This window comes from Nomascus leucogenys, chromosome 15, assembly GCF_006542625.1.
Source record: "Nomascus leucogenys isolate Asia chromosome 15, Asia_NLE_v1, whole genome shotgun sequence".
NCBI lineage: Eukaryota > Metazoa > Chordata > Mammalia > Primates > Hylobatidae > Nomascus > Nomascus leucogenys.
This window is the reverse complement of record NC_044395.1, coordinates 77,996,232-78,021,343: the sequence shown is the minus strand read 5'-3', so window position 1 is coordinate 78,021,343 and position 25,112 is coordinate 77,996,232. Positions and strand designations below refer to the sequence as shown.

At 42.3% G+C, this 25,112-nt stretch overlaps 2 protein-coding genes and 2 non-coding genes across 5 annotated transcripts in view; all 4 read left to right on the top strand.

Annotated features, from left to right (window-relative positions):
• Window positions 1-13,156, top strand: part of PIK3C2A (phosphatidylinositol-4-phosphate 3-kinase catalytic subunit type 2 alpha) — a 125,449-nt gene extending 112,293 nt beyond the window's left edge. For both annotated transcript variants that reach the window (XM_030794502.1, XM_030794501.1), the window contains 7 exons: window positions 1,082-1,289; window positions 3,399-3,523; window positions 5,511-5,628; window positions 5,719-5,791; window positions 6,131-6,240; window positions 6,328-6,453; window positions 9,812-13,156. In XM_030794502.1, coding sequence (XP_030650362.1) covers window positions 1,082-1,289; window positions 3,399-3,523; window positions 5,511-5,628; window positions 5,719-5,791; window positions 6,131-6,240; window positions 6,328-6,453; window positions 9,812-9,994 — 943 coding nt within the window. In that variant the 3' untranslated portion in view covers window positions 9,995-13,156. The remainder of the gene's footprint in view (window positions 1-1,081; window positions 1,290-3,398; window positions 3,524-5,510; window positions 5,629-5,718; window positions 5,792-6,130; window positions 6,241-6,327; window positions 6,454-9,811) is intronic.
• A 7,087-nt stretch (window positions 13,157-20,243) lies between these two features.
• Window positions 20,244-23,547, top strand: RPS13 (ribosomal protein S13). Its single transcript, XM_003254274.4, has 6 exons — window positions 20,244-20,390; window positions 20,532-20,580; window positions 20,762-20,840; window positions 22,355-22,524; window positions 22,784-22,884; window positions 23,470-23,547. The coding sequence occupies exons 1-6, from the start codon at window positions 20,368-20,370 to the stop codon at window positions 23,501-23,503; spliced, it is 456 nt and encodes a 151-aa protein (XP_003254322.1). The 5' UTR covers window positions 20,244-20,367; the 3' UTR covers window positions 23,504-23,547.
• LOC115830602 lies at window positions 22,112-22,201 on the top strand. Its single transcript, XR_004026131.1, has one exon. It is a non-coding gene; the product is annotated as a small nucleolar RNA SNORD14 (small nucleolar RNA).
• On the top strand, window positions 23,198-23,288 carry LOC115830600. Its single transcript, XR_004026129.1, has one exon. It is a non-coding gene; the product is annotated as a small nucleolar RNA SNORD14 (small nucleolar RNA).
• Window positions 23,548-25,112: the final 1,565 nt, after the last annotated feature.

The window sequence follows — 25,112 nt, the reverse complement described above, 5'->3', positions numbered from 1 at the left end:
CTATTGGATTAGGGCTCTACTGTTTATGACCTCATTTAACCTTAATTACTTCCATAAAGGCCCTATCTCTAAATACAGTGGCAGTGTTGGTTGGGGCTTCAACATATGAATTTGAGGGAACACAAACATTCAGTCCATAGTGGGGCAAAAGCCTGTGTTTGAGATTCTCTCACTTCTCTTTTTGAATATCCTTCTTCTTTCTAGCTTCCTTAACCTTGTTTCTGAGACTTACTTCATTTGCTTGCCTAAAATGTTCTTTCCAGACCTACTTTCCAAACTCTCCATCCTGTCAAAACTTCTTTTTCCAACTGAATGAAAATATGACTACCTGAAGGAGTCTGACACTGAATTCTACAATTCTACTGTTTGACAGGAGAGAATTTTTAAAATTTGGATTACTTTGTTTTTGTTCTTTTGTTTTTGTGGTTTTTTGGAGACAGTCTCACTCCACCACCCAGTCTGGAGTGCAGTGGCGCAATCTCAGCTCACTGCAACCTCTTGCCTCCTGGGTTCAAGCAATTCTCCTGCCTCAGCCTCTCGAGTAGCTGGGATTATAGGCACACACCACCACACCTGGCCAATTTTTCTATTTTTAGTAGAGACAGGGTTTTGCCATGTTGGCCAGGCTGGTCTCAAACTCCTGGCCTCAAGTGATCCGCTCCCCTTAGCCTCCCAAAGTGCTGGGATTACAGGCATGAGCCACCGTGCCCGGCCCTTGAATTACTTTCTTTCCCACCTATTTGTCATCTTTCTCCTTTATTAAAAGGGAATAAATTAATGAAGTCATCTTTTTAGCATTATACCAATCATCATCTATCTATAATAGCTCTTTAATTAGTCTTGGGGACCCTACAGGGTTCAAGAGAACCAAGCATGAATTCTTTCTTGGGATAAATTATTTTGTTGGGGTGAGATGTGTTTTAACAAATCTTTGGCCTGTAGAACAAAGGGAATCCTTGGCAAAGTGACAATCTGCTTAATATTTTTAAAGGAATGAAAGTGGTTTTTGTCATTTATTACATTGAAAGAATTTACCATGTGTTCTCATTTACTGTTAACGAATTTTCTGATTACTTTGTAGGCTTATTGAATCAAGTTTGGGAAGCATTGCCACAAAGTTTAACTTCTTCATTCACAACCTTGCTCAGATTCGTTTCTCTGGTCTTCCTTCTAATGATGAGCCAATCCTTTCATTTTCACCTAAAACATACTCCTTTAGACAAGATGGTCGAATCAAGGAAGTCTCTGTTTTTACATATCATAAGAAATACAACCCAGATAAACATTATGTAAGTTTGATTTCAATATTTATAAATAATCATGCATGTATTATTGTTGTCCTTTCTACTTCCTTTGCTGACTCTGCTAAAGTTCCAAGCATTTGTTCTATTCATGCTTGTTTCTTCCATGAATGGTCCATAAATAAGTAAATGTACTTGAAGCATCCCTAACTTTTTTGGTATTTAATTCTTGCTATATTTGCTTCAAACAATAAGGACCGAGTGATATTCTGTCTTTTAGAGACAAAGCTAAAAGAGTGGTGCTATTCTGCTTTTTCTCATTCTTCAATTTTTTTATTTTTATTTTTTGTTCATCAGTTTTTTTACATTTCAAAGATAAAGTGTGCTTGTTGTAACAAATTCAATCAATAGAGAAGTATATAAAGTAAAAAGTCAAAGTTCCTATTCCAGTCTCTGATATAAAACACACACACATTGTCTTTGAACAGATACAGGAACTTCAGCATGCTTTTTCCTCTTCCAGACTACAGTGTTATCTTTTTTGTTGTTACTTTTCACCCTTGTGCTAACTTTTTTGTTAGATAATACTTTCTAGAACTGCCAGTTTTTAAATTTTTGGCAAATTGATAGTCTTTAAAAAGCTATTTTACTACTGTTTTAATTTTCATCTATTCTGTTAATAAATTTTAGTATCTTTTTGTGTGTTTATTTAAGTTATCCTAACACCATTTTATTGCATAGTCCATTCTCTCCCCAATATATACTACTACCTTTAAGTTTATGTATATCTCCCCAAATTTGTTTCTGGCCTTCTATAGATAGATCCTACTTGGCACCAGTATTATATTCTTTAAAGTATTGTAACTTTATAAAAGTTTAAATAGGCCGGGTGCAATGGCTCACGCCTATAATCCCAGCACTTTGGGAGCCCGAGGCAGGTGATCACCTGAGGTCAGGAGTTTAAGACCAGCCTGGCCAACATGGTGAAGCCCCGTCTCTACTAAAAATATGAAAATTAGCTGGGTGTGGTGGCATGTGCCTGTAGTCCCAGCTACTCGGGAGGCTGAGGCAGGAGAATCACTTGAACCCGGGAGGTGGAGGTTGCAGTAAGCCAATATTGTGCCATTGCACTCCAGCCTAGGCAACAGAGCAAGACGCTGTATCAAAAAAAAAAAAAAGTTTAGCCAACAAAACAAGTTTTCCTTCACCACCCCCCCATAAACCTTTTGCCTTTTTTTAACTGACTTTTTGTTTATTTTTATTTTATTTTATGTTGTTATTTTATGTTATTTTATTTTGTTATTTTAATTTTATTTTATGTTATTTTATTTTATTTTATAAAATAGTCTCACTCTGTTGAGACTATTTTATAAATATAAAAGAGTCTCACTCTGTTGCCCAGGCTGGAGTGCAATGGCGCGATCTCGTTTCCTGAAACCTGTGCCTCCCAGGTTCAAGCAGTTCTCATGCCTCAGCTCCTGAATAGCTAGCTGGGACTACAGGCATGCGCCACCACGCCCAGCTAATTTTTTTGTATTTTTAGTAGAGATGAGGTTTCACCATGTTGCCCAGGCACGTGGCCAGGCGAATTTCTGGCCCCAAGTGGTCCACTCATTTTGGCCTCTCGGACTTCTAGGATTACAGACGTGAGCCACCATGCCTGGACTATTTTATTTATTTATTTATTTATTTTCTGAGCCGGAGTCTCGCTCTGTCACCCAGGCTGGAGTGCAGAGGTGTGATCTTGGCTCACTGCAAGCTCTGCCTCCCGGGTTCACGCCATTCTCCTGCCTCAGCCTCCCGAGTAGCTGGGACTACAGGTGCCCACCACCACGCCCGGCTAAATTTTTGTATTTTTTTTTTTTTTTAGTAGAGACGGGGTTTCACCGTGTTAGCCAGGATGGTCTCGATCTCCTGACCTTGTGATCCGCCCGCCTCGGCCTCCCAAAGTGCTGGGATTACAGGCACGAGCCACTGCACCCGGCCAGACATGCTGTTACTATGTTGTCCGGGCTGGTCTCAAACTCCTGACCTCAGCTGATCCACCCACCTCGGCCTCCCAAAGTGCTGGGATTACAGGCATGAGCCACCGTGCCCGGCCTGGAAAGAAGGATTTAAATATAAATTTTATGTGTTTGTGGTGTGATTGCTTTTCAGATTTATGTAGTCCGAATTTTGAGGGAAGGACAGATTGAACCATCATTTGTCTTCCGAACATTTGACGAATTTCAGGAACTTCACAATAAGCTCAGTATTATTTTTCCACTTTGGAAGTTACCAGGGTATGTATCCATCCTTGTACATTAATCCTTTTTGTACGAAACAACTTGTTATCAAATGTAGGTGGAAAGCTTTGTGTTAACACTTAGTAAGATATTATCGGCCATGTGTGTCTTATTTTCCTTTGTATCACAAGGACCTAATACAAAACTAGACATGAACAAGGAACTGTAAGTTTTTGTTGAATGAATAAATGATCAGGATGTTAAAATATGAGATTTTCTAGACTTCTAACTTTTGTTGAAGCTTTAACTTTGCTGTCTCTACCATAGTAAGCAACACAAGATAATAATTTGGCATCTTGGTTTTGAAAAAAGTCATATGCGGCCAGGCGTGGTGGCTCACAAGCTTATAATCCCAGCACTTTGGGAGGCCGAGGCGGGGAAATAGCTTGAGTCCAGGAGTTGGAGACTAGCCTGGGCACCGTGGCGAAACCCCATCTCTATAAAAAATACAAAAATTAGCTGGGCTGGTGGCACATGTCTGAAGTCCCAGCTACTCGGGAGGCTGAAGTGAAAGGATTGATTGATACCAGGATGTGGAGGTTGCATTGAGCCAAGATCACATCACTGCATTACAGCCTGGGTGACAAAATGAGACCCTGTCCCCCCCCAAAAAAAAAAGTCATATGCTAAATCAGTGCAGAAATAATCGATCATGGGCCATACTGAGCTCCTCTGCTAAAAAACTGAAGCATGGCTAGGCGCGGTGGCTCACACTTATAATCCCAGCATTTTGGGAGGCCAAGGCGGACGGATCACGAGGTCAGGAGATGGAGACCATTCTGGCTAACGTGGTGAAACACTGTCTCTTCTAAAAAATACAAAAAATTAGCTGGGCATGGTGGCAGGCGCCTGTAGTCCCAGCTACTCGGGAGGCTGAGGCAGGAGAATGGTGTGAACCCAGGAGGTGGAGCTTGCAGTGAGCTGAGGTCGCACCACTGCACTCCAGCCTGAGCAACAGAGCGAGACTCCGTCTCAAAAAAAATAAATAACAAGCAAACATCGAGACTGTCAATCAAAATCTTAGTTTTGTATCCGATACCCTTTGGCAGTCTTCAGTTTTAATGTAGCTCAATGACCAGTAGATTTCCTGTGTTGAGTTTTTTCATATTTTCTTCAGAGTAGATTTGAAAAGTAAGGAGGAGGTGAAGTGGGTATTAGAGTTTGTTTCCATGTACAGTTTCATTTTTCCACTGCTACCAAAATAAGTGGAATGAAGATTATCCTTTCAGCACCTTACTTAGGCCTTATGTTATTATTTGTGGATTTTACTGGTATATGTAATAGTTATGGCTGATTGAGTAGTGATTTTATTTTTTAGGGATCAGATCTAGATAAAATATTTATGAGTGATTAAACTTGAGAAGAAATATTGAAAATAAGTATTAAGTAGGTGCAAAAGTAATTGCGTTTTTTGCCATTACTTTTAATGTCAAAAACCACAGTTAGTTTTGCACCAAGCTCATAATAAATATAGGAAATCAACACATATACCTTTTCAACCAAGGCTTATAAAGGGATAATGGGTAACTGAACAATGTCATCTCCAATACTTTGAAGAGAAATCACCAAAAATTACTTACTTTATTTTGAGACGGAGACTTGCTCTGTCACCCAGGCTGGAGTGTAAGTGATCTCGGCTCACTGCAACTTCCGCTTCCCAGGTTCAAGTGATTTTTCTGCCTCAGCCTTCCGAGTAGCTGGGATTATAGGCATCTGATTATAGGCATCAGCACGCTGATTTTTGTATTTTTAGTAGAGACAGGGTTTTATCATGTTGGCCAACCTGGTTTCAAACTCCTGACCTCAAGTGATCCACCCGCCTTGGCCTCCCAAAGGCCATGAGCCACCATGCCCGGCCACAAAATATTACTTTATAATGGATTAAGACTACATTGTCTTTAAGTATATATAAAAAAGTGTATTTCTAAGGAAATATTGTACTTATTTAAATCCCACTTGTTTTTTTTTTTTTTTTTTTTTGTAGCTTTCCTAATAGGATGGTTCTAGGAAGAACACACATAAAAGATGTAGCAGCCAAAAGGAAAATTGAGTTAAACAGTTATTTACAGAGTTTGATGAATGCTTCAACGGATGTAGCAGAGGTAACCTTACTAAATGAGAAGTAATAACATCTTATACCTTTTGTGTTACATGATATTTAAACTAATGAATTGTTTTCTCTTTATTCTTAGTGTGATCTTGTTTGTACTTTCTTCCACCCTTTACTTCGTGATGAGAAAGCTGAAGGAATAGCTAGGTCTGCAGGTGAGATTATTTTTTTTCTCTTTATCGGTAACTCATGATCTGCAAGTCTGTAACTTCTCAATGAATGTGGTAGAATGACAGCAGGCTTACTAGCTGTAGTCTGAGAATGGGAGGAGAGTATTCTTTCTAAGCCAGTCTATTTCTGAATAAATATAACTTTCCTAATAGATGTGATTACTAAAGAAGTATAAATCAATGACCTATCAGGTTGTTTACTCCTTTTTCCCCTCCCTTCTGTCCGCACCACATGTGACAGTCTTGAAAATAAAGTAAAATCCTTTTATTGCAGCTTGAACCACTACAACCAGTAAATAAAGATGAAAATATTTGTATTTTCAGATGCAGGTTCCTTCAGTCCTACTCCAGGCCAAATAGGAGGAGCTGTGAAATTATCCATCTCTTACCGAAATGGTACTCTTTTCATCATGGTGATGCACATCAAAGATCTTGTGAGTGATTACAAAGAATGATGGTTGTAGAGGAACCCCTTACCTTGGTAGGAAGCATTACTATTAAGGGACTGCTTTTCTTTTTAGGTTACTGAAGATGGAGCTGACCCAAATCCATATGTCAAAACATACCTACTTCCAGATAACCACAAAACATCCAAACGTAAAACCAAAATTTCACGAAAAACGAGGAATCCGACATTCAATGAAATGGTAAGTTAAAATCATTTCTAGAAGTTTCCTTGGTTTATTGAATTTTTTTTTATTTTCATTTTTAATTTCTGAGGTGCGTGAGCAGGATGTGCAAGTTTGTTACATAGCTAAAAGTACCATTGTGGTCTGCACACCTATCAACCCATCACCTCGGTATTAAGCCCAGCATGCATTAGCTATTTTTCCTAATGCTCTTCCTCCCCCATCCCATCCCCCAACAGGCCCCAGTGTGTGTTGTTCCCTTCTCTGTGTCCATTGTTTTGAGATTTTAAATTCTAAAACATTTTAAGGCCAGGTGCAGTGGTTCATGCCTGTAATGCAATTTGGTAGGCCAAGGTGGGTACATCCCTTGAGCTCAGGAGTTTGAGACCAGCCTGGGCAACATGATGAAATTCCATCTCTACAAAAAAAAAAAGAAAAAAAAATTAGCTAGGCATGGTGGCACGCACCTGTAATCCCAGCTCCTCGGGAGGCTGAGGTAAAAGGATTGCTTGAGCCCAGGAGGTCAAGGCCACAGTGAGTCATGATCATGCCACTGCACTCCAGACCGGGCAACAGAGTAAGACCCTGTCTCAAAAAAACAAATTTAAAGTTTTTAGGTATCAGTTGCTGAACTATTTGTTATACAGTGTACACCAATAACAGTCCAATAGTATTTAACAAAATGATATAAAATAGAGCCCTCATAGACCTTAGGAGCCATAATTCAACTACATTTCCAGTGTGTGAACCCACCTCTATAATAGTCAAAAAAGTTGTTGTCTAGTCTGTGCTTAATTAATTCCAGACTATTCAGTTTGTCAGATCGCTCCACCTCTTAGATTATTATTATTATTATTATTGTATTATTTTTATTTTTTTGAGGCAGAGTTTCGCTGTTGTTACCCAGGCTAGAGTGCAATAGAGCCATGTCGGCTCACTGCAACCTCCGCCTCCTGTGTTCAAGTGATTCTCCTGCCTCAGCCTCTTGAGTAGCTGGGATTACAGGCATGTGCCACCATGCCCAGCTGATTTTGTATTTTTAGTAGAGACGGGTTTCTCCATGTTGGTCAGGCTGGTTGTAAACTCCCAACCTCAGGTGATCCACCCGCCTCAGCCTCCCAAAGTGCTGGGATTACAGGCGTGAGCCACTGTGCCTGGCCATGAGATTATTTTTTATACAAAGCTAAAGTCTTGATTTTCTGAGGCCATCTGTGGGGTCTCAGCTGTACCTATTGGAACCACACAGGTATTCTTCTTCCTTCGATGCGACAGCCCTTTCAGATAATTGAAGATCAGATGTCCTTCCCATTCTTTTAAAACATCTTTAGTACTTTTACCTTAATTAACTTGATAGGATATAGTTTCAAAATCATTGTCCTTCAAATGTTTTCCTTTTTTTTTTTGTGAGGCGGACTGTCGCTCTGTCACCCAGGATGGAGTGCGGTGGTGCAATCTCAACTCACTGCAACGTCCACCTCTGGGATTCAAGTGAGTCTCGTGCCTCAGCCTCCCAAGTAGCTGGGACTACAAGTGAGCGCCACCACGCCCGGCTAATTTTTGTATTTTTAGTAGAGTCGGGGTTTTACCATATTTGCCAGGCTAGTCCCGAACTCAGGTGATCCACCCACCTCAGCCTCCCAAAGTGCTGGGATTACAGGCGTGAGCCACCATACCCAGCCTGTTTTCCTCTTTTAGTAACCTTCTTAAAGTACTCAAAATTGAAAGCAGGCCAGGTACGGTGGCTCATGCCTATAATCCCAACACTTTGGGAGGCCAAGGCAGGAGGACTGGTTGAGCCCAGGAGTATTAGACCAGCTAGGGCAACATAGTGAGACCCTGTCTCTACAGAATATAAGAAATTAGCCTAGCATAGTGGCGTGCACCTGTTGTCCCAGCTACTCAAGAGACTGAGGTGGGAGGATCACTTGAGCCTCGGAGGTTGAGGCTTCAGTATGCTATGATTGTGCCTCTGCACTGCAACCGAGGCAACAGAGCCAGACTGTCTCTCAGAAAAAAAAAATTGAAAGCAGGGCCATAGGTATTGGCTTGTACCTCTAATCTCAGCACTTTGGAAAGCCGAGGCAGGAGGGTTGCTTGAGGCAGGGCGTTTGAGACCAGCCTGGCCAACATAGAGAGACCCTGTTCTACAAACAATTTTAAAAAAAATTAACCAGGCATGATGGCACGCACCTGTAGTCCTAGCTATTCGGGAGGCTGAGGCTGGAGGATCGCTTAAGCTCCTGAGTTTGAGGTTACAGTTAACCATGATTGTGCCACTGCACTCTAGTCTGGGCAATAGAGTGAGACACTGCCTCTTTAAAAAAAAAAAAAAAAAAAAAAAAAAAGTAAGCAAAGTATCAACTGAATTGCATGGAGTATAACTGTGACTTTGCTGAGAAATACAGTAAACTTATAAACTTACTACCTATTAAAACATGCTAAAGCTCTCCCCACTTCTCTCTTATTAAACTACTTCTTTAGGATAAACACATTTTTTGTACATTAACATTATATCCACACAATGTCTGATTAGAAATCGGAAGCAAATAATTCTGATTTCTCATTATGGTTATAAATTTATTAAAACCTACAGAAAATCCTTTGACTTTTTTGTTTTTGAGACAGATTCTCACTCTGTCACCCAGGCTGGAGCGCAGTGGTGCAATCTCGGCTCATTGCAGCCTCCACCTCCCAGTTCAAGTGATTCTTGTGCCTCAGCCTCCCGAGTAGCTGGGACTACCGGCATGTGCCACCATGCCCAGCTAATTTTTGTATTTTTAATAGAGACAGGGTTTTGCCCTGTTGCCCAGGCTGGTCTCAAACTCCTGACCCCAGGTGATCCACCTGCCTTGGCCTCCCACAGTGTTGGGATTACAGGCATGAGCCACCGTGTCCGGCCAATCCTTTGACATCTTTAAAGGCACATACAATGCTTGGTAAAGACCAATGGGTATTCTTAAAAGGTAGAGTAATTAGTGTTGTGTTTTTTTAGTAGAGACAGAGTTTCACCATGTTGGCCAGGCTGGTCTCGAACTCCTAACCTCAGGCGATCCACCCTCCTCAGCCTCCCAAAGTGCTGGAATTACAGGCAGGAGCCACCATGCCTGGCCTCTAGTTTTTATTTTTTAGCTAATGATTAGTACTGCTTTGTATCTCTCTATGTCAGACATCACAAGGATGATAGTACAATCCAAGACTCCTAAAATACAAATGTCCTTCTAAAGTATTGAGACAAAACCTACCAGATGTGTCATAATCAGTGTCACTCATTATGGTCACTCTTTGGCTAATATTCTCACGTTTTCACTTGAAATGTTCCAAGAAACCAAACAAACTTTAATTTGTGATTTACTGTTTCTTTTTTCCTTTGTTGTAGCTTGTATACAGTGGATATAGCAAAGAAACCCTAAGACAGCGAGAACTTCAACTAAGTGTACTGAGTGCAGAATCTCTGCAGGAGAATTTTTTCTTGGGTGGAGTAACCCTGCCTTTGAAAGATTTCAACCTGAGCAAAGAGACGGTTAAATGGTATCAGCTAACTGCAGCAACATATTTGTAAACTAGTGAATGTCTGAGCTTTGGAAGCATGAACAGTTATAAATGTGCATGCATACATGCACACACACACAGACACACACACACTTGTTAATTTTGTATAGTATTTTTTTATACTTGGACAGAACTTATAAAGTTAAATATACTTGCTGCATTTCAACACATCTGTTGGACCAACAGTCACATAACTAACCTTTTTGAATTTTTGGAAGCCATTGCTGTTTTAAAGTCATTATGCAGAATGCTACAAACCCTAAACTTAATATATACTAATTCCTGAAAAAGACTTTGAGACAGTACTATGTCAGTTCAGCCACCTATTTTGCATTGTTTTCTATAAGGAGGCAAAGCATATGTGTTTTCCTGTTATGCGCCTTTTATAGCCTTTACCACTGTGTAATGTTCACAAACACCAAAGTAAAGGAAAAATGCAGGATGTTACCGTAAAATCCGGCTGCTATTCATGGAGCTGAAAAGCAAAGCACAAATAATAGATAGCTATGTTAAGAACTACTAAGTAGTTTATAGAAGTAGGGAAAAACGTAATACTGCTTTTTATTCATGTCTTTAAAGCCTTTTTCAGAATAAGTGCCAATCACTGATGTTGTAAATAATGGTGCCTTAACTTTATATGCTTCCCTGGCACTTCGTTTCTGATTTTTTTCCTGATTTGATAAATAATTAGTACATAGTTTTTACTCACTTTCAGCTTACTAAAGACAAGAAATTATGTACATGTACTAATGTGTTTCCCACAAAAAAATCCTTTATTTCTGATATATGAATTAGTTATTTAAATAGTTAAGCCTAATACCTGAATAAGACTCACCAATGTGATTGTACAATAAATTCTGTCATTCCGTTAAAATCCTACATTTATTCCCAGGAGTGGTAATTTCACCTCCCTACATCTATACTCCACTCCTTCAGTAAATAAGTGAAAATTGTTAACCCATGTGCCCATTCCTGAGTAGGGCAGACTCTTCCCAAGAGGCCCATGACAAGGATTCTAGGGTCCAGATTGAACTTTAATATAGACCTTTGTCTGTGTAGACCAGTTTGTCTTGTAAACTGTCTTACTTACGTGTGTAAACATTTTACATTCACATGAAAAGTTATTTTCCTTTATATAATAGGATTCAGAATCATAAGGGACAGGATTGAAATTATTCTACAGTAACCAGTAAGAATAAGATTCGGCCGGGCACGGTGGCTCCTGCCTGTAATCCCAACACTATGGGAGGCCAAGGTGGGCGGATCACCTGAGGTCAGGAGTTTGAGACCAGCGTGGCCAACATGGCGAAACCCCGTCTCTACACAAAAATTAGCCAGGCGTGGTAGCAGGCATCTGTAATCCCAGCTACTTGGGGGGCTGAGGCAGGAGAATCGCTTGAACCCAGGAGGTGGAGGTTGCGGTGAGCCAAGATCATGCCACTGCACTCCCGCCTGGGTGACAAGAGCGAAACTCCGTCTTAAAAAAAAAGAAAAAAAAGAGTAAGATTCATTTTTATTAGTTACTCAACTTCAGATACAATTTTGTTAATTTGGATATATACGTATATATAATAAGAACTCATGGTTAGAATAGAAATTCAGATACTTTAAAAATGGTAATAGAAATTGTACCAATCAGGTTGCTGTGAGAAAACTGACAAAATATGCAATAAAGAATACCAAGAGAGAAAGGACAATCGCCAATTCAATTGCCCAGAACAGAATTTTTATGAACTGCACAAATGTTTAATGTAAATGGTGATATCTACAGGGAAGAAATAGGAGAGTTGATAATATATCAGTGGGACGGGGTGGGGGAAAAACTTGAAATTTTTGGTGCCTAACACTAATGGTCCATATGTAGTTAAACCCATGGGTATGGTATATGAATGTCTTTTTTAAATGTTAAAATGTGTTGTCTATTTAATAAGTTAATTAAAATGCAGATCAAAGCACCACCATTTGCTTTTCCACAGATCATTAACATTTCCTTAAAGTGTGTAAGTACCTTTGCAAATGCAAATGTACTAGTAATTTTCACTTAAGCTTTTGAGACCAAATTCCATTCCACCAGTTATCACTTAGCCACTGTAATTTAAAAACAACAAACAAAAACTGTCTTGACAGAGGTCGTTAATTAGACTCAACATGTACTGCCTTTTTGCAGTCTATTATGACAGTGTCTTTTAGCACAAATAATAGAGCTAAAAAATGTCCTGTCACTTCCATTATAAGAAATCTGGATTCATATCTAAAAGTGTATATTATAATACTGTACAGTTAAGAGTTCAGAACAAGTGGTAATGTTTTCTCTTAATTTAACTCATTTTGTGCCTTCTTTACTCATTCAAACACACATACATTTTACATATAGTTTATTTCTTTATGAAATGCTAATCTTCAGCCCATACCAAAAAGTAAAAAAGAGTGGAGCCTCTTTGCACTACTACTATCAATCGATTTTAAATCAGTTGGATTTTTAAGCATTTTTTAAAAGCTGACATTAAAGTAAATCTGAAAAACAAGAGTTTAACAAACTGGCCAAGACACTAATTTTTATGTATAATCACAATATTTTATACTCACCTTTATCGACTAAAAATAATTATGCTACAGGTTGTCCTGCATCAGAAGAATTATTTCTTCTTGCCAGTGTTTTGGGATTTGAAGATAATGGTTCACTCAAAGAACCTATTATTTTCTCTACTGAGGAACCCAATGTAGAACTTGCACTGATGTTTTTATTACTGCCTTTATATGAATCTATAGGTATCTAAATGTTAAGGCATGTATGATTTTTGATCATTTCTTTTTTCAAATTAAAGTTGTATAAAAGTTTCAATATCTTGCCTTAAATTAGTTGCCTATTCTTTCTAGGATTCAAGTATTGTGGCATTTAAAAAAGAAAACATTCACTTTTGAAACTTAGACTTCAGATCAAAAAGGACTGAACCCCCACTATCAATCCATACATTTATTTCCATGTTGTTTGACTAGCAGTGCATATATGAATGAATATGGTAATTAATCTTATCTATAAGAACCAAATAATTTAATTATATTAAGGTAGTGAATAAAGATGTATAATATTTTTATTAATACCTTGAATATATTCAGTGGATTGAATGTGACTTCATAACTGTACTACGATTGTATTAAAATATTTCTGGAAGAAAAGAACTCTGCTATCATTTCTTTCCTTGTTGACATAGTATCATTTTTGGTTCCAGACTTTGCAATGAGCTCACTCTTGATGTTCTTTGCATCTCACCCAGGAGTCTATTAGGTTTAATCATCCTGAGTTTCAGAACTAACCTGTCAGTTGCCCCTATAAGTGTTCAAATAGAGATTCTGACTTCTGAGTGTTACTCTTTTTTTTTTTTTTTTTTTTTTGAGACGGAGTCTCGCTCTGTCACCCAGGCTGGAGTGCAGTGGCGCAGTCTCGGCTCACTGCAAGCTCTGCCTCCTGGGTTCACACCATTCTCCTGCTTCAGCCTCTCCGAGTAGCTGGGACTACAGGCGCCCGCCACCACGCCCGGCTAATTTTTTGTATTTTTAGTAGAGACGGGGTTTCACCTGGTCTCGATCTCCTGATCTCGTGATCCACCCGCCTCGGCCTCCCAAAGTGCTGGGATTACAAGCGTGAGCCACCGTGCCCGGCCTATCATTTCAAACATTTTATCTGCCACCTTTTGGAACTCTGATTAAATGTATAATGTATAATAGACATTTCCACTCTTCTTCCATGTCTTCTCTTCATGTCTCTTTGTTTTTTGTCCCTGCATTCTCAATAATTTTTTCTGACTTATTTTCTAATTCACTACTTCCAACTGTTTAACCTATCCATTAGGTTTTAAATTTTGGTTGTTGTATTTTTTTTTTCATTTTCTTTTTTTGAGACGGAGTCTCAATCTGTTGCCCAGGTTGGAGTGCAGTGGCACAATCATGGGTCACTGCAGCCTCAACCTCCCTGGGTTCAAATCATCCTGTCACTTCAGCCTCTGAAATAGCTGGGACTACAGGCACATGCCACCATGCCTGGCTAATTTTTGTATTTTTGTAGAAATGGGGTTTCGCCAGGTTACCCAGGCTGGTCTCAAACTCTCAAATACCTGGGCTCAAGCAATCTGCCCACCTTGGCTTCCCAAAGTGTTGGGATTACAGGCATGAGCCATCACGCCCAGCCAATTCTTTATTTTTTCATTTCAAGAATCAGTATTTGGTTCTTTTTATTTGAATCATGATCCAGGAAAGACACACACAACACTGTCAAGACCATTTAAAGAAAAAAAGTTGTGGTTTTTTTGACCATTTAAAAAAAGAAAAGGTTTTTCCAATAAATGGTGCTGGGACAACTGGATAACCACATGCAAAAGCATGAGTAGGACTCTTACACCACATACAAAAATTAACTCAAAATGGATCAAAGACCTAAACATAAGAGCTAAAACTGGTTGGGCACAGTGGCTCACACTTGCAATCCCAGTACTTTGGCAGGTCAAGGTGGGAGGATTCCTTGAGCCCAGGAATTCAAGGCTGCAATAAGCCAGATCTCATCACTGCACTACAGCATGGGTGACGGAGTGAGACCTTGTCTCTGGGAAACAAAAAAAAGAAAAGCCAAAACTATAAAACTCTTAGAATAAAACAAAAACCCGGGTGTACATACATCTTTATGACCTTGGATTTGATGGTTCTTAGATGTGACACTAAAAGCATGAGCCACAAAAGAAAAAATGGATTAATTGGGACTTCATCAAAATTAACTTTTGTGCATCAAAGGACGCTATTAACAAAATAAAAGACAACCCATAGAATGGGAAAAAATATTTCCCAATAGTGTATCTGATAAAAGGAATCAGATATAAAGAATTCTTACAACTCAACAACAAAAAGATAGGCATGGTGGCTCATGCCTGTAATCCCAGCACTTTGAGAGGCTGAGGCGGGTGGATCATCTGAGGTCAGGAGTTCGAGACCAGCCTGGCCAACATGGCAAAACCCTAACTGTACTAAAAAAACACACACAGAAACTAGCTAGGCGTGGTGGCACGCTCCAGTTACCGGGTTTCTTTTGTGGGTAGTAACATATCAGGAATTAGTGGTAATGACTGCACAACATTGTGAGTGTAATAAAAGTTACTGGAGTAACTGTATACTTCAAAATAGCTCCTGTGATCCCAGCTATTCAGGAGGCTGAAGCACGAGTATTGCTTGAATCCGGAAGGCAGAGGTTGCTGTGAGCCAAGATCGTGCCACTGCACTCCAGCCTGGATGACTGCAGAGCAAGAAAAAATAAAAAATTAAAATGGGTAAAGGGCCAGGCGTGGTGGCTCACGCCTGTAATGCCAGCACTTTGGGAGGCCAAGGCGGGCAGATCACCTGAGGTCGGGAGTTCCAGACCAGCCTGATCAGCATGGAGAAACCCAGTCTCTACTAAAAATACAAAATTAGCTGGGCATGGTGGCACATGCCTGTAATCCCAACTACTCCAGAGGCTGAGGCAGGAGAATCGCTTGATCGTCTCAAAAAAAAAAAAAAAAAAGTCCATACAATGGACTTTTATTCAGTCATAAAAAGGGAAAAAGCACTGATACATGCTACAACATGAATGAACCCTGAAAACATGCTTAGGAAGCTGGGGAGTGGCTCATGCCTATAATCTCATGCCTTTGGAAGGCTGAGGCTGGAGGGTTGCATCAGCCCAGGAGTTCAAGGCCAGCCTGAGCAAAATAGTGAGAACCCCGTTCCTTAAAAAAAAGGTCGGGGCCGGGCGCGGTGGCTCACGCTTGTAATCCTAGCACTTTGGGAGGCAGAGGCGGGCGGATCACCTGAGGTCAGAAGATCGAGACCACGGTGAAACCCCGTCTCTACTAAAAATACAAAAAATTAGCCGGGCGTGGTGGCGGGCACCTGTAGTCCCAGCTACTTGGAGGCTGAGGCAGGAGAATGGCATGAACCCGGGAGGCGGAGCTTGCAGTGAGCCGAGACTGCGCCACTGCACTCCAGCCTGGGCGACACAGCAAGACTCCGTCTCAAAAAAAAAAAAAAAAAAAAAAAGTTGGGCATGGTGGCTCACACTTGTAATCCCAGCACTTTGGGAGGCCGAGGCGGGTAGATCACCTGAGGTCAGAGTTTGAGACCAGCCTGGCAAACATGATGAAACTCCATCTCTGGACATTTCATATAAATAGAATCATAAGGCCGGGCGCGGTGGCTCACGCCCAGGCTGGAGTGCAGTGGCGCCATCTCGGCTCACTGCAACCTCCACCTCGTGGGTTCCAGCGATTCTCTGCCTCAGCCTCCAGAGTAGCTGGGATTACAGGTGCCTGCCACCACACCCGGCTAATTTTTGTATTTTTAGTAGAGACGGGGTTTCGCCATGTTGGCCAGGCTGGTCTTCAACTTCTGACCTCGTGATCCACCCGCCTCAGCCTCCCACAGTGCTGGGATTACAGGCGTGAGCCACCGTGCCTGGCCTTATGATTCTATTTATATGAAATGTCCAGAATAGGCAAGTCCATGAGACAGCAGATTAGAGTGGGGAGAGGAGACTGGAGAGCCAACAGCTTAATAGTTACGGGGTTTCTTTTGGGGGTAATAACATATCAGGAATTAGTGGTAATGACTGCACAACATTGTGAGTGTAATAAAAGTTACTGAAGTAACTGTATACTTCAAAATGGTTAAAATAGTGAATTTCATGGTATGAATTTACCTCAGTAAGAAAATATTAAAAATTCAGTTTGTAAAGCTATTTGATCACTGAACCTCTGCCCTTAATAAATGCGTTAACGGTAACTATTTTCTAGATACTAAAATTATAACTTTCCCTTTGTCTAAAAAATTAGAAGTTTCCAATTTGCAAAAGCAGCTCTCACAGAAGCATGCCACATATAAAGGCAATGGAGGATGGCTTAATAGAAGGTAAACACTCAGCACTACATCGTATTTTATCATCATTACTGAATATACAAACATTACCAGATAAAATAATTACGGCAGGCCGGGTGCGGTGGCTCACACCTGTAATCCCAGCACTTTAGGAGGCTGAGGCGGGCGGATCACTGGAGATCAGGAGTCTGAGACCAGCCTGGCCAACCTGGCGAAACCCCCATCTCTACTAAAATACAAAAATTGGCCGGGCATGGTGGCAGGTGACAGTAGTCCCAGGTACTCAGGAGGCTGAGGCAGGAGAATCTCTTGAACTAGGGAGGTGCAGGTTGCAGTGAGCCAAGATCAGGCCACTGCATTCCAGCCTGGGTGACAGAACAAGACTCTCTCTCAAAAAAAAAACAAAACAAAAAATTTCATGTGTAACTAACTGACAACCCAAATTACACACAGATATCCTGTAATCTGGGACTAGATTGCCAAATCTACTATTCCCACCATCTTCCTGAAATAAAGTCTACAATCTAGACATCTACAAAGGGGGGAAAAATGACATTATTATTATTATTATTTTTATTTTTTGAGATGGAGTCTTGCTCTGTCACCCAGGCTGGAGTGCAGTGGCACAATCTCAGCTCACTGCAAGCTCCGCCTCCCGGGTTCACGCCATTCACGCCATGTAGTTCACGCCATGTAGTTGCTGGGACCACAGGCGCCTGCCACCATGTCCGCTAATTTTTTCTATTTTTAGTAGAGACGGGGTTTCACCATGTTAGCCAGGATGGTCTCGATCTCCTGACCTCGTGATCCGCCTGCCTCAGCCTCCCAAAGTGCTGGGATTACAGGCGTGAGCCACCGCGCCCGGCAAAAATGACATTATTTAGGTTCATTCTTTCAAATAATTACTGAGTACCTAACTTCCTGCCAGGCACCCTTGTGGGTGTTGGAGATAAAGCAATAAACGTTGTACTCTCAGAGTTAATTTTTATTGGAGGTGGACAGACAACCAAACAAGCAACTAGAAAGGATGTTAGAGATTTGGGTGCTTTGAAGGTAATCAATAAGATATTGTGTTGGGAAGAAGGACTACTTTAGATGACCCTATTTAGGGAAAGCCACCCTGAGATGACATGGAGGCCAGGATGTGAAAGTGAGAGCTGAAAATGTCTTGAGGAAGAGCAAGCACTTCAGGCAGTGCCAACAGCAAGAGGAAGGGCTCTAAGCAGGAAAAGAACACGTTGTTACCTTGTAGAGTCAGAAAGGAGTAAGTGTGGTTGGCGCGTTTAGAATCGGGGGATAGTAGCAAGACGTGGGTCCAGGGATTGGATTTTAGGTGCATTGAGAAAGTATGGGAGGGATTTACACAGGGGAGCAATGAATTAATCTGCTTTATGTATTTAATGGATCACTCTGACTGCTAGGTGGAGAGTGGGTTGTGTTTAGAGTGGGGACATGACCAGATGGTGTGGATACTACCGAGTTGCCCAGATGGGAGATGATGGTGGCTAGGACTGAAGGTGGAAATGAGGGAAAGGGAACATATTCATGATACATTCTTGTGGTAGAGCTGGGATGACAGAGGGAAATCAGAGAAAAATGGAGACGCCTAGGTTTGTATTAAGTTTGAGCAAACAGGATCGTGTTTAACTGAAACAAAGGGGCATGGTTTGGGAATTGGAGTCATATTAAATTTGAGATACCTATTCCATATCTGAACTAAAAATGTAAAATTGGCTAATGATTAACTTTGCTAGGAAAAAAACATTACCCAAATAGGGTACCCGATTTGACTAAAATTCCTAATGCTTTGGGAAAAGTTATTAATCAAATAGTGATAGATTATGGCTTTTTTTTGGGGGGGTGTTGTTTTCTTGGAGAATTGACCCCTTTGTTGTTATAAAGGGTTCTCTCTTTATCCCTGATGCTTTTTTTTTTTTGAGACGGAGTCTCACTCTGTCACCTAGGCTGGAGTGCAGTGGTGAGATCGCAGCTCACTGCAAGCCCCGCCTCCCGGGTTCACGCCATTCTCCCGCCTCAGCCTCCCGAGTAGCTGGGACTACAGGCGCCGGCCACCACGCCCGGCTAATTTTTTTGTATTTTTAGTAGAGACGGGGTTTCACCGTGTTAGCCAGGATGGTCTCGATCTCTTGATCTCGTGATGCGCCTGCCTCGGCCTCCCAAAGTGCTGGGATTACAGGCGTGAGCCACCGCGCCCGGCTATCCCTGATAACTTTATTTCAAATAGTGACAGGTTAAAAGATAAGAGCGGATGTTTCAGTATCTAGTTTCCCAGCGTCTCACCAGTTACTTTAAGCTTGTCGACAGGAGTTTGATTTCACTGACCTCCCTCCGGCCAGGCGCGGTGGCTCACGCCTGTAATCCCAGCACTTTGGGAGGCCGAGGCGGGCGGATCACCTGAGGTCGGGAGTTCAAGACCAGCCTGACCAACATGGAAAAACCCGTCTCTACTAGAAATACAAAATTAGCTGGGCGTGGTGGCGCATGCCTGTGATCCCAGCTACTCAAGAGGCTGAGGCAGGAGAATAGCTTGAACCCGGGAGGCGGAGGTTGCGGCGAGCCGAGATCGCGCCATTGCACTCCAGCCTGGGAATCAAGAGCGAAACTCTGTCTCAAAAAAAAAAAAAAAAAAAGCTTCTTCCTTGACGGTTCCCTTTTCCCAGGAAATTCAAATGCCTCATTTTATCCCTCATCCTCTTGGCCTTTGCAATCTTGCTCCCACAGCTCTTCCCTGCCCGTCAACTCTCTCACTTGGGAACACGGCTCCGTAAGCCTCTGCCCAATCCTTCTCACCGGCAAGCCCAGCGGCCCGGAGCCCTGCGCAGGGGAATTCGAGTGCGGAGAGCGGCAAGCATCCGCAGGGACCTGGCTCAACTCCTTAGACCGGTTCTTCACCGTCAGTGACTCTCCCCTGACAGATAAGGGTAGGATTTAGAAATGAGAAATGGAAGCACTGACTGGGCGGTAGCCGCTACCATGGCTTCCCGTGTGGTCCTCATCACATGCTATTGTATCTGTTAATTTATTAGGCGCAGGGCCGGCTCTGAGGGATCTAGTGCCAGGACAAAGCCAGGCACTGGTGAATGAGCAAACACCTGTGTATGTCTGCTTCTTCCAGCCCTACCTGCTCCATACCCACCCCCAGCGCAGCATTCGAATCTTTACGATCTCGGCGTCCGCAGTACGGAATTTCGACGCAAGCTGGCGTCAGCCTCAAATTCCCGCTCTGGCCACAAGGCTGACTAAAGACCGATGCATGCCGGGATGAGGCCCCGCCGATTGACGAATCTCTTGCGACGCTGAAATGCATTTCGGGAGATGTAGTCACACAGACGGGCGGTGGCTGCGCAGCGTAGCTCCGCCTCCTGCGTGCGAGGAAGCGGGGACGTGTGAGGTCACTTCCTGCGTGTTGGGTGGCTTCCTGCGGCGTTTCCACTCTCGCTCTCCTTTCGTTGCCTGACCGCCGCCATCATGGGTCGCATGCATGCTCCCGGGTGAGCTCGGGGCATCAAGCCGGATTGCTGGGCGGGGGGTGGGAGGAAGAGAGGGACTGTGGGCAGCGGGCCGAGGGGATGATGTTCTGGGCTGCTCTGGCACGAGCCGCAACCTCACCTCGAGACTGCTTCTCTCCCCAGGAAGGGCCTGTCCCAGTCGGCTTTACCCTATCGACGCAGCGTCCCCACTGTAAGTAGCGCGCTGGGACCGGGGAGAATCCGGGGAGGGGGTGGCATTTGTCTCGGGTGAAGCGACGCCAGGGTGAGGAACTTGCGTGTATGAGGAGCGCGGTTTTGCGGAAGGAGAGGCCGCTGTTCTTCGGTGCCATTCCTGGGTTCTTATTCTGAGGTTGCTTTCTATTCCGTAACAGTGGTTGAAGTTGACATCTGACGACGTGAAAGAGCAGATTTACAAACTGGCCAAGAAGGGCCTGACTCCTTCACAGATCGGTGAGTGTGTCTAATATAGCCTCTTTCGCCTGTCCTCGAGTGACTTGTAGGATCTAGTAGATGGTAAAGTTATTTTAAAAATCGCCAAAACTATGGTCTCGGCACCGTGCTAGAGGCATCATTGTAAGCACTTCACATGTACTGATTTCGTTTAATTCTGACCACAATACTTTGAAATAAATCTTCGTGGCTTTCCCCCCAGTTTACAGTTGAGGAAACAGAGGTACAGTGCAGCTGGATACTATCCAGCCCCAAATCACACAGCTATCAAGTGAAGGAGTTGGAATTGGCTAAGCAGAGTACCTGACACAGTTCCTCACACTTAGGTGTGGTTTGAATCTCAGCTGTGTGTGACTTCGTGCAAGTGGCTTCATTCAGCAAATGTTTGCCTTCTATGTGCTGAACATGGTTCTGGGGCCTGAGAATATACTAGCCTCCTACTCCCCCGCCCAAAAAAGCCAGCCGCAATGTGCCTGTAGTCCCAGATAGATACTTGGGATGCAGAGGTGGGAGGATCACCTGAGCCCAGAAGTCCCAGGCTGCAGTGAGCTATGATGAAGCCACTGCACTCCTGGGTGACAGACCCCACCTCTTTTTTTTTTTTTTTTTTTTTTTTTTGAGACAGTATCGTTCTTGTCGCCCAGCCTGGAGTGCAGTGGCGCGATCTCAGCTCACTGCAACCTCCACCTCCTGGATTCAAGCGATTCTGCCTCAGCCTCCCGAATAGGTGGGATTACAGGCGCCCACCAGCAGGCCCAGCTAATTTGTGTGTTTTTGTTTTTGTTTGAGACCGATTCTCACTTTGTCGCCCAGGTTGGAGTGCAGTGGTACGATCTCGGCTCATTGCAACCTCCGCCTCCGGAGTAGCTGAGACTGCAGGACGCACCACCACGCCCGGCTAATTTTTGTATTTTTAGTAAAGACCAGGTTTCACCATGTTGGCCAGGCTCGTCTCAGACTCCTGACCTCAGGTGATCCACTGCCTCGGCCTCCCAAAGTGCTGGGATTACAGGCGTGAGCCCCAGCACCTGATCCCACCTCTTAAAAGGGGGAGAGGGGTGCAAAATACCTGTACTCCTGGAGCTTGTAGTCTAATTGGAGGTATGACACATCAAAAGAAAATATGTCATAGATTCTAAGAAGTCAGAACTCATTAGAGGTTTAAAAGAAATAACGTGTAAAGTTTTTAGAAGAATGTCTGACCAGAGTTCTCAATAAATGTTAGCTGTGGAATCTTATTAATTCCTTTGGTCATCTGTATTCCAGCAAGCTCACTGTCATGATGGTTTTCCAACATTCGCAGTTTCCACCAGAAAGGTTTTCCTTAGTGTTGGGTAAACCTTCCTTGGATGTCTGAGTGAGCTTTATGTGCATTCTCATGTTGGTTTCTGTGACGTATAAAAGTATACCCCCATCTTACAGATAGGAAACTATGCCCTGATTTCTGAGCCTCGACATCATCACATTCTTCAGTTTGTTTCGTGTTGAAAGTTAAAGCGTGATTCCCTTTTCAGGTGTAATCCTGAGAGATTCACATGGTGTTGCACAAGTACGTTTTGTGACAGGCAATAAAATTTTAAGAATTCTTAAGTCTAAGGGACTTGCTCCTGATCTTCCCGAAGATCTCTACCATTTAATTAAGAAAGCAGTTGCTGTTCGAAAGCATCTTGAGAGGAACAGAAAGGTAAGCTAATAAATAAAACCTGGTGCTAAATAGGACTGCTTGTACTAAATTTTTTCGGTAAAATGTAATGCATCTGGTTTGAATTATCCAAGGTGGCTTAGTACACAAACTAGTGTACTGCTGCTTTGAAGTTCAAATTCTACCCAAAGAGATTTTCATTAGAGAAAGAGCATGGTAGCTCTACTTTCTCTTATTAATGTTTGATAATGTTCAGTCATTTTGGGTGGTATTCTTGAATTGCACCAAATTTTATTTTTAGGATAAGGATGCTAAATTCCGTCTGATTCTGATAGAGAGCCGGATTCACCGTTTGGCTCGATATTATAAGACCAAGCGAGTCCTCCCTCCCAATTGGAAATAGTAAGTATCAACTCTTTTGTTGTTACCAAGAATAGGAGTCAGCCAGTAGTAAAAGTCTTAGTAGTAAATATGTTCACCCCTCGGGGCTATTTGGTTAACTGCTCTGAGCTCTGGCCTGGTAGTGGGAAAGCAGCCACAGGCAATACATAATCGAATGGGTGTGGCTGCTTTAATAAAGACAAGCAGAAGGCCATAGTTGCAGATGCCAGATTTAGAGCATGAATAAACCCTTTGACTCTAATTTAGATAGTAGGTAGATTTTCCTTTCATACCTCTACTCCCAGGAGTTTGAATTAATTTTTGCATGAAGTGCTCACTATGATGATTGATTGCCAGACATTCGCAGTTTCCACCAGAAACGTTTTTCCTTATGTTGGCCAGTTCTTCCTTGGATGTCTGAGTGAACATCTTCATTCATTGTGCTTGAACACAATGAGTTGGTTCAGGTATTTAGTAGTTTGGTGCACTTTATATAGTTTGGATTTATTAAGTGAGAATAGCACCATTAGTGGGGAGATTCTGTTAATGAATGTGGAGGGACCGGTATTAATCCTGATTTTTTCTTTCCCCTTTTTTCTTTTTCAGTGAATCATCTACAGCCTCTGCCCTGGTTGCATAAATTTGTCTGTGTACTCAAGCAATAAAATGATTGTTTAACTAAAAGCATGTTTCTTATTTATTTTCCTAGAAGAAAAATGTATATATGTCAGTGGTTCATACGTGTTGATCTTGTTTGATGGGGAAGTGTTTTAGGAGACTGATGTTAGGATTCCAGGGAGCAGAAAGATAGTGTCCATCACATCCCTTGATTGGCCCCTTAAACCAGTTGAGCAGCTTATAACCTCATAGTTGGTTGCTTTAAACATGGACAACTGGAAGACACTAGGAAATAATGCCTTTGTGTTTGTTTTGGTGTCATGGCAAAAATGTTTCTAAGTATTTTTGATACATTTAATGTTAAAGACTGAGATAGATCCCTGGCAGATGTTAACCACTTGTAGCATCAGAAATAGTAATATTAGGTTGGTGCAAAAGTAATTGTGGTTTTTGCCATTACTTTAATGCAAAAACCACATTTACTTTTGCACTAACCTAATACGTAAAAGTGTCACTGGAGGGAGGGGAATCTGATATGGACAGACATTGGATCTTGCGGTGAGGGTTAAAGATGAAGAAGGAATCTAGGGGACAGTAAACAGGCAGAGTTTGTCTGGAGCATTGGGGGTTTAGGAAGAATATCTGAAATGGGCTTGGGTTCCTGGCCTTTGAAAATTTTTGGATGGGTTAAAGTAAGATTTACTTGTTTTGGTATTGTGTTTTAATTTAATTCTTAACCTAATGGGGTACATGGGTATTGCTGCTTGAATGAGTAAAATCTCAGACAACCCTAGGGAGTGGTTCAAGGTTATAAGACTTACAAATGGTTAAGCTGCATGTCTGGCTGGTGTTTGTTTACAGAGCCATGATCCTTCAGAATTCAGAAATGGCTGCACGTATTGGCTCACGCCTGTAATCCCCACACTTTGGGAGGCCAAGGTGGGTGGATCACCTGAGGTCAGAAGTTCAAGACTAGCCTGGCCAACATGGTGAAACCCTGTCATTTACTAAAAATACAAAAATAAGCTGGGCATGGTGGCAGGCACCTGTAACCCAGGGGGTGGAAGTTGCAGTGAGCTGAGATCACATCACTGCACTCCAGCCTGGGTGACAGTGAGACTGTCTCAAAAAAAAAAAAAAAAAAGCTTCCATATGCTTTTTTTTTTCTAACATCTTTGACCCATTTGGAAACAGCATATGCACATTATTTGTCCTAATCTATCCATGTGAGCACCTAGAATTTGTAGGTTTCCTTCAACAACTGTTTTCTTCCTTGAAAAATCATCTTTTCATGTGGTAGGTGTCCATCTTACAGTATCGCTCTGTCGCCCGGGCTGGAGTGCAGTGGCGTGATCTCAGCTCACTGCAAGCTCCACCTGCCAGGTTCACGCCATTTTCCTGCCTCAGCCTCCCGTGTAGCTGGGACTACAGGCACCTGCCATCATGCCCGGCTAATTTTTTATATTTTTAGTAGAGACGGGGTTTCACCGTGTTAGCCAGGATGGTCTCGATCTCCTGACTTAGTGATCTGCCCACCTTGGCCTCCCAAAGTGCTGGGATTACAGGTGTGAACCACTGAGCCCAGCCTATTTTTTTTTTTTTTTTTTTTTTTTGGAGACGGAGTTTCACTC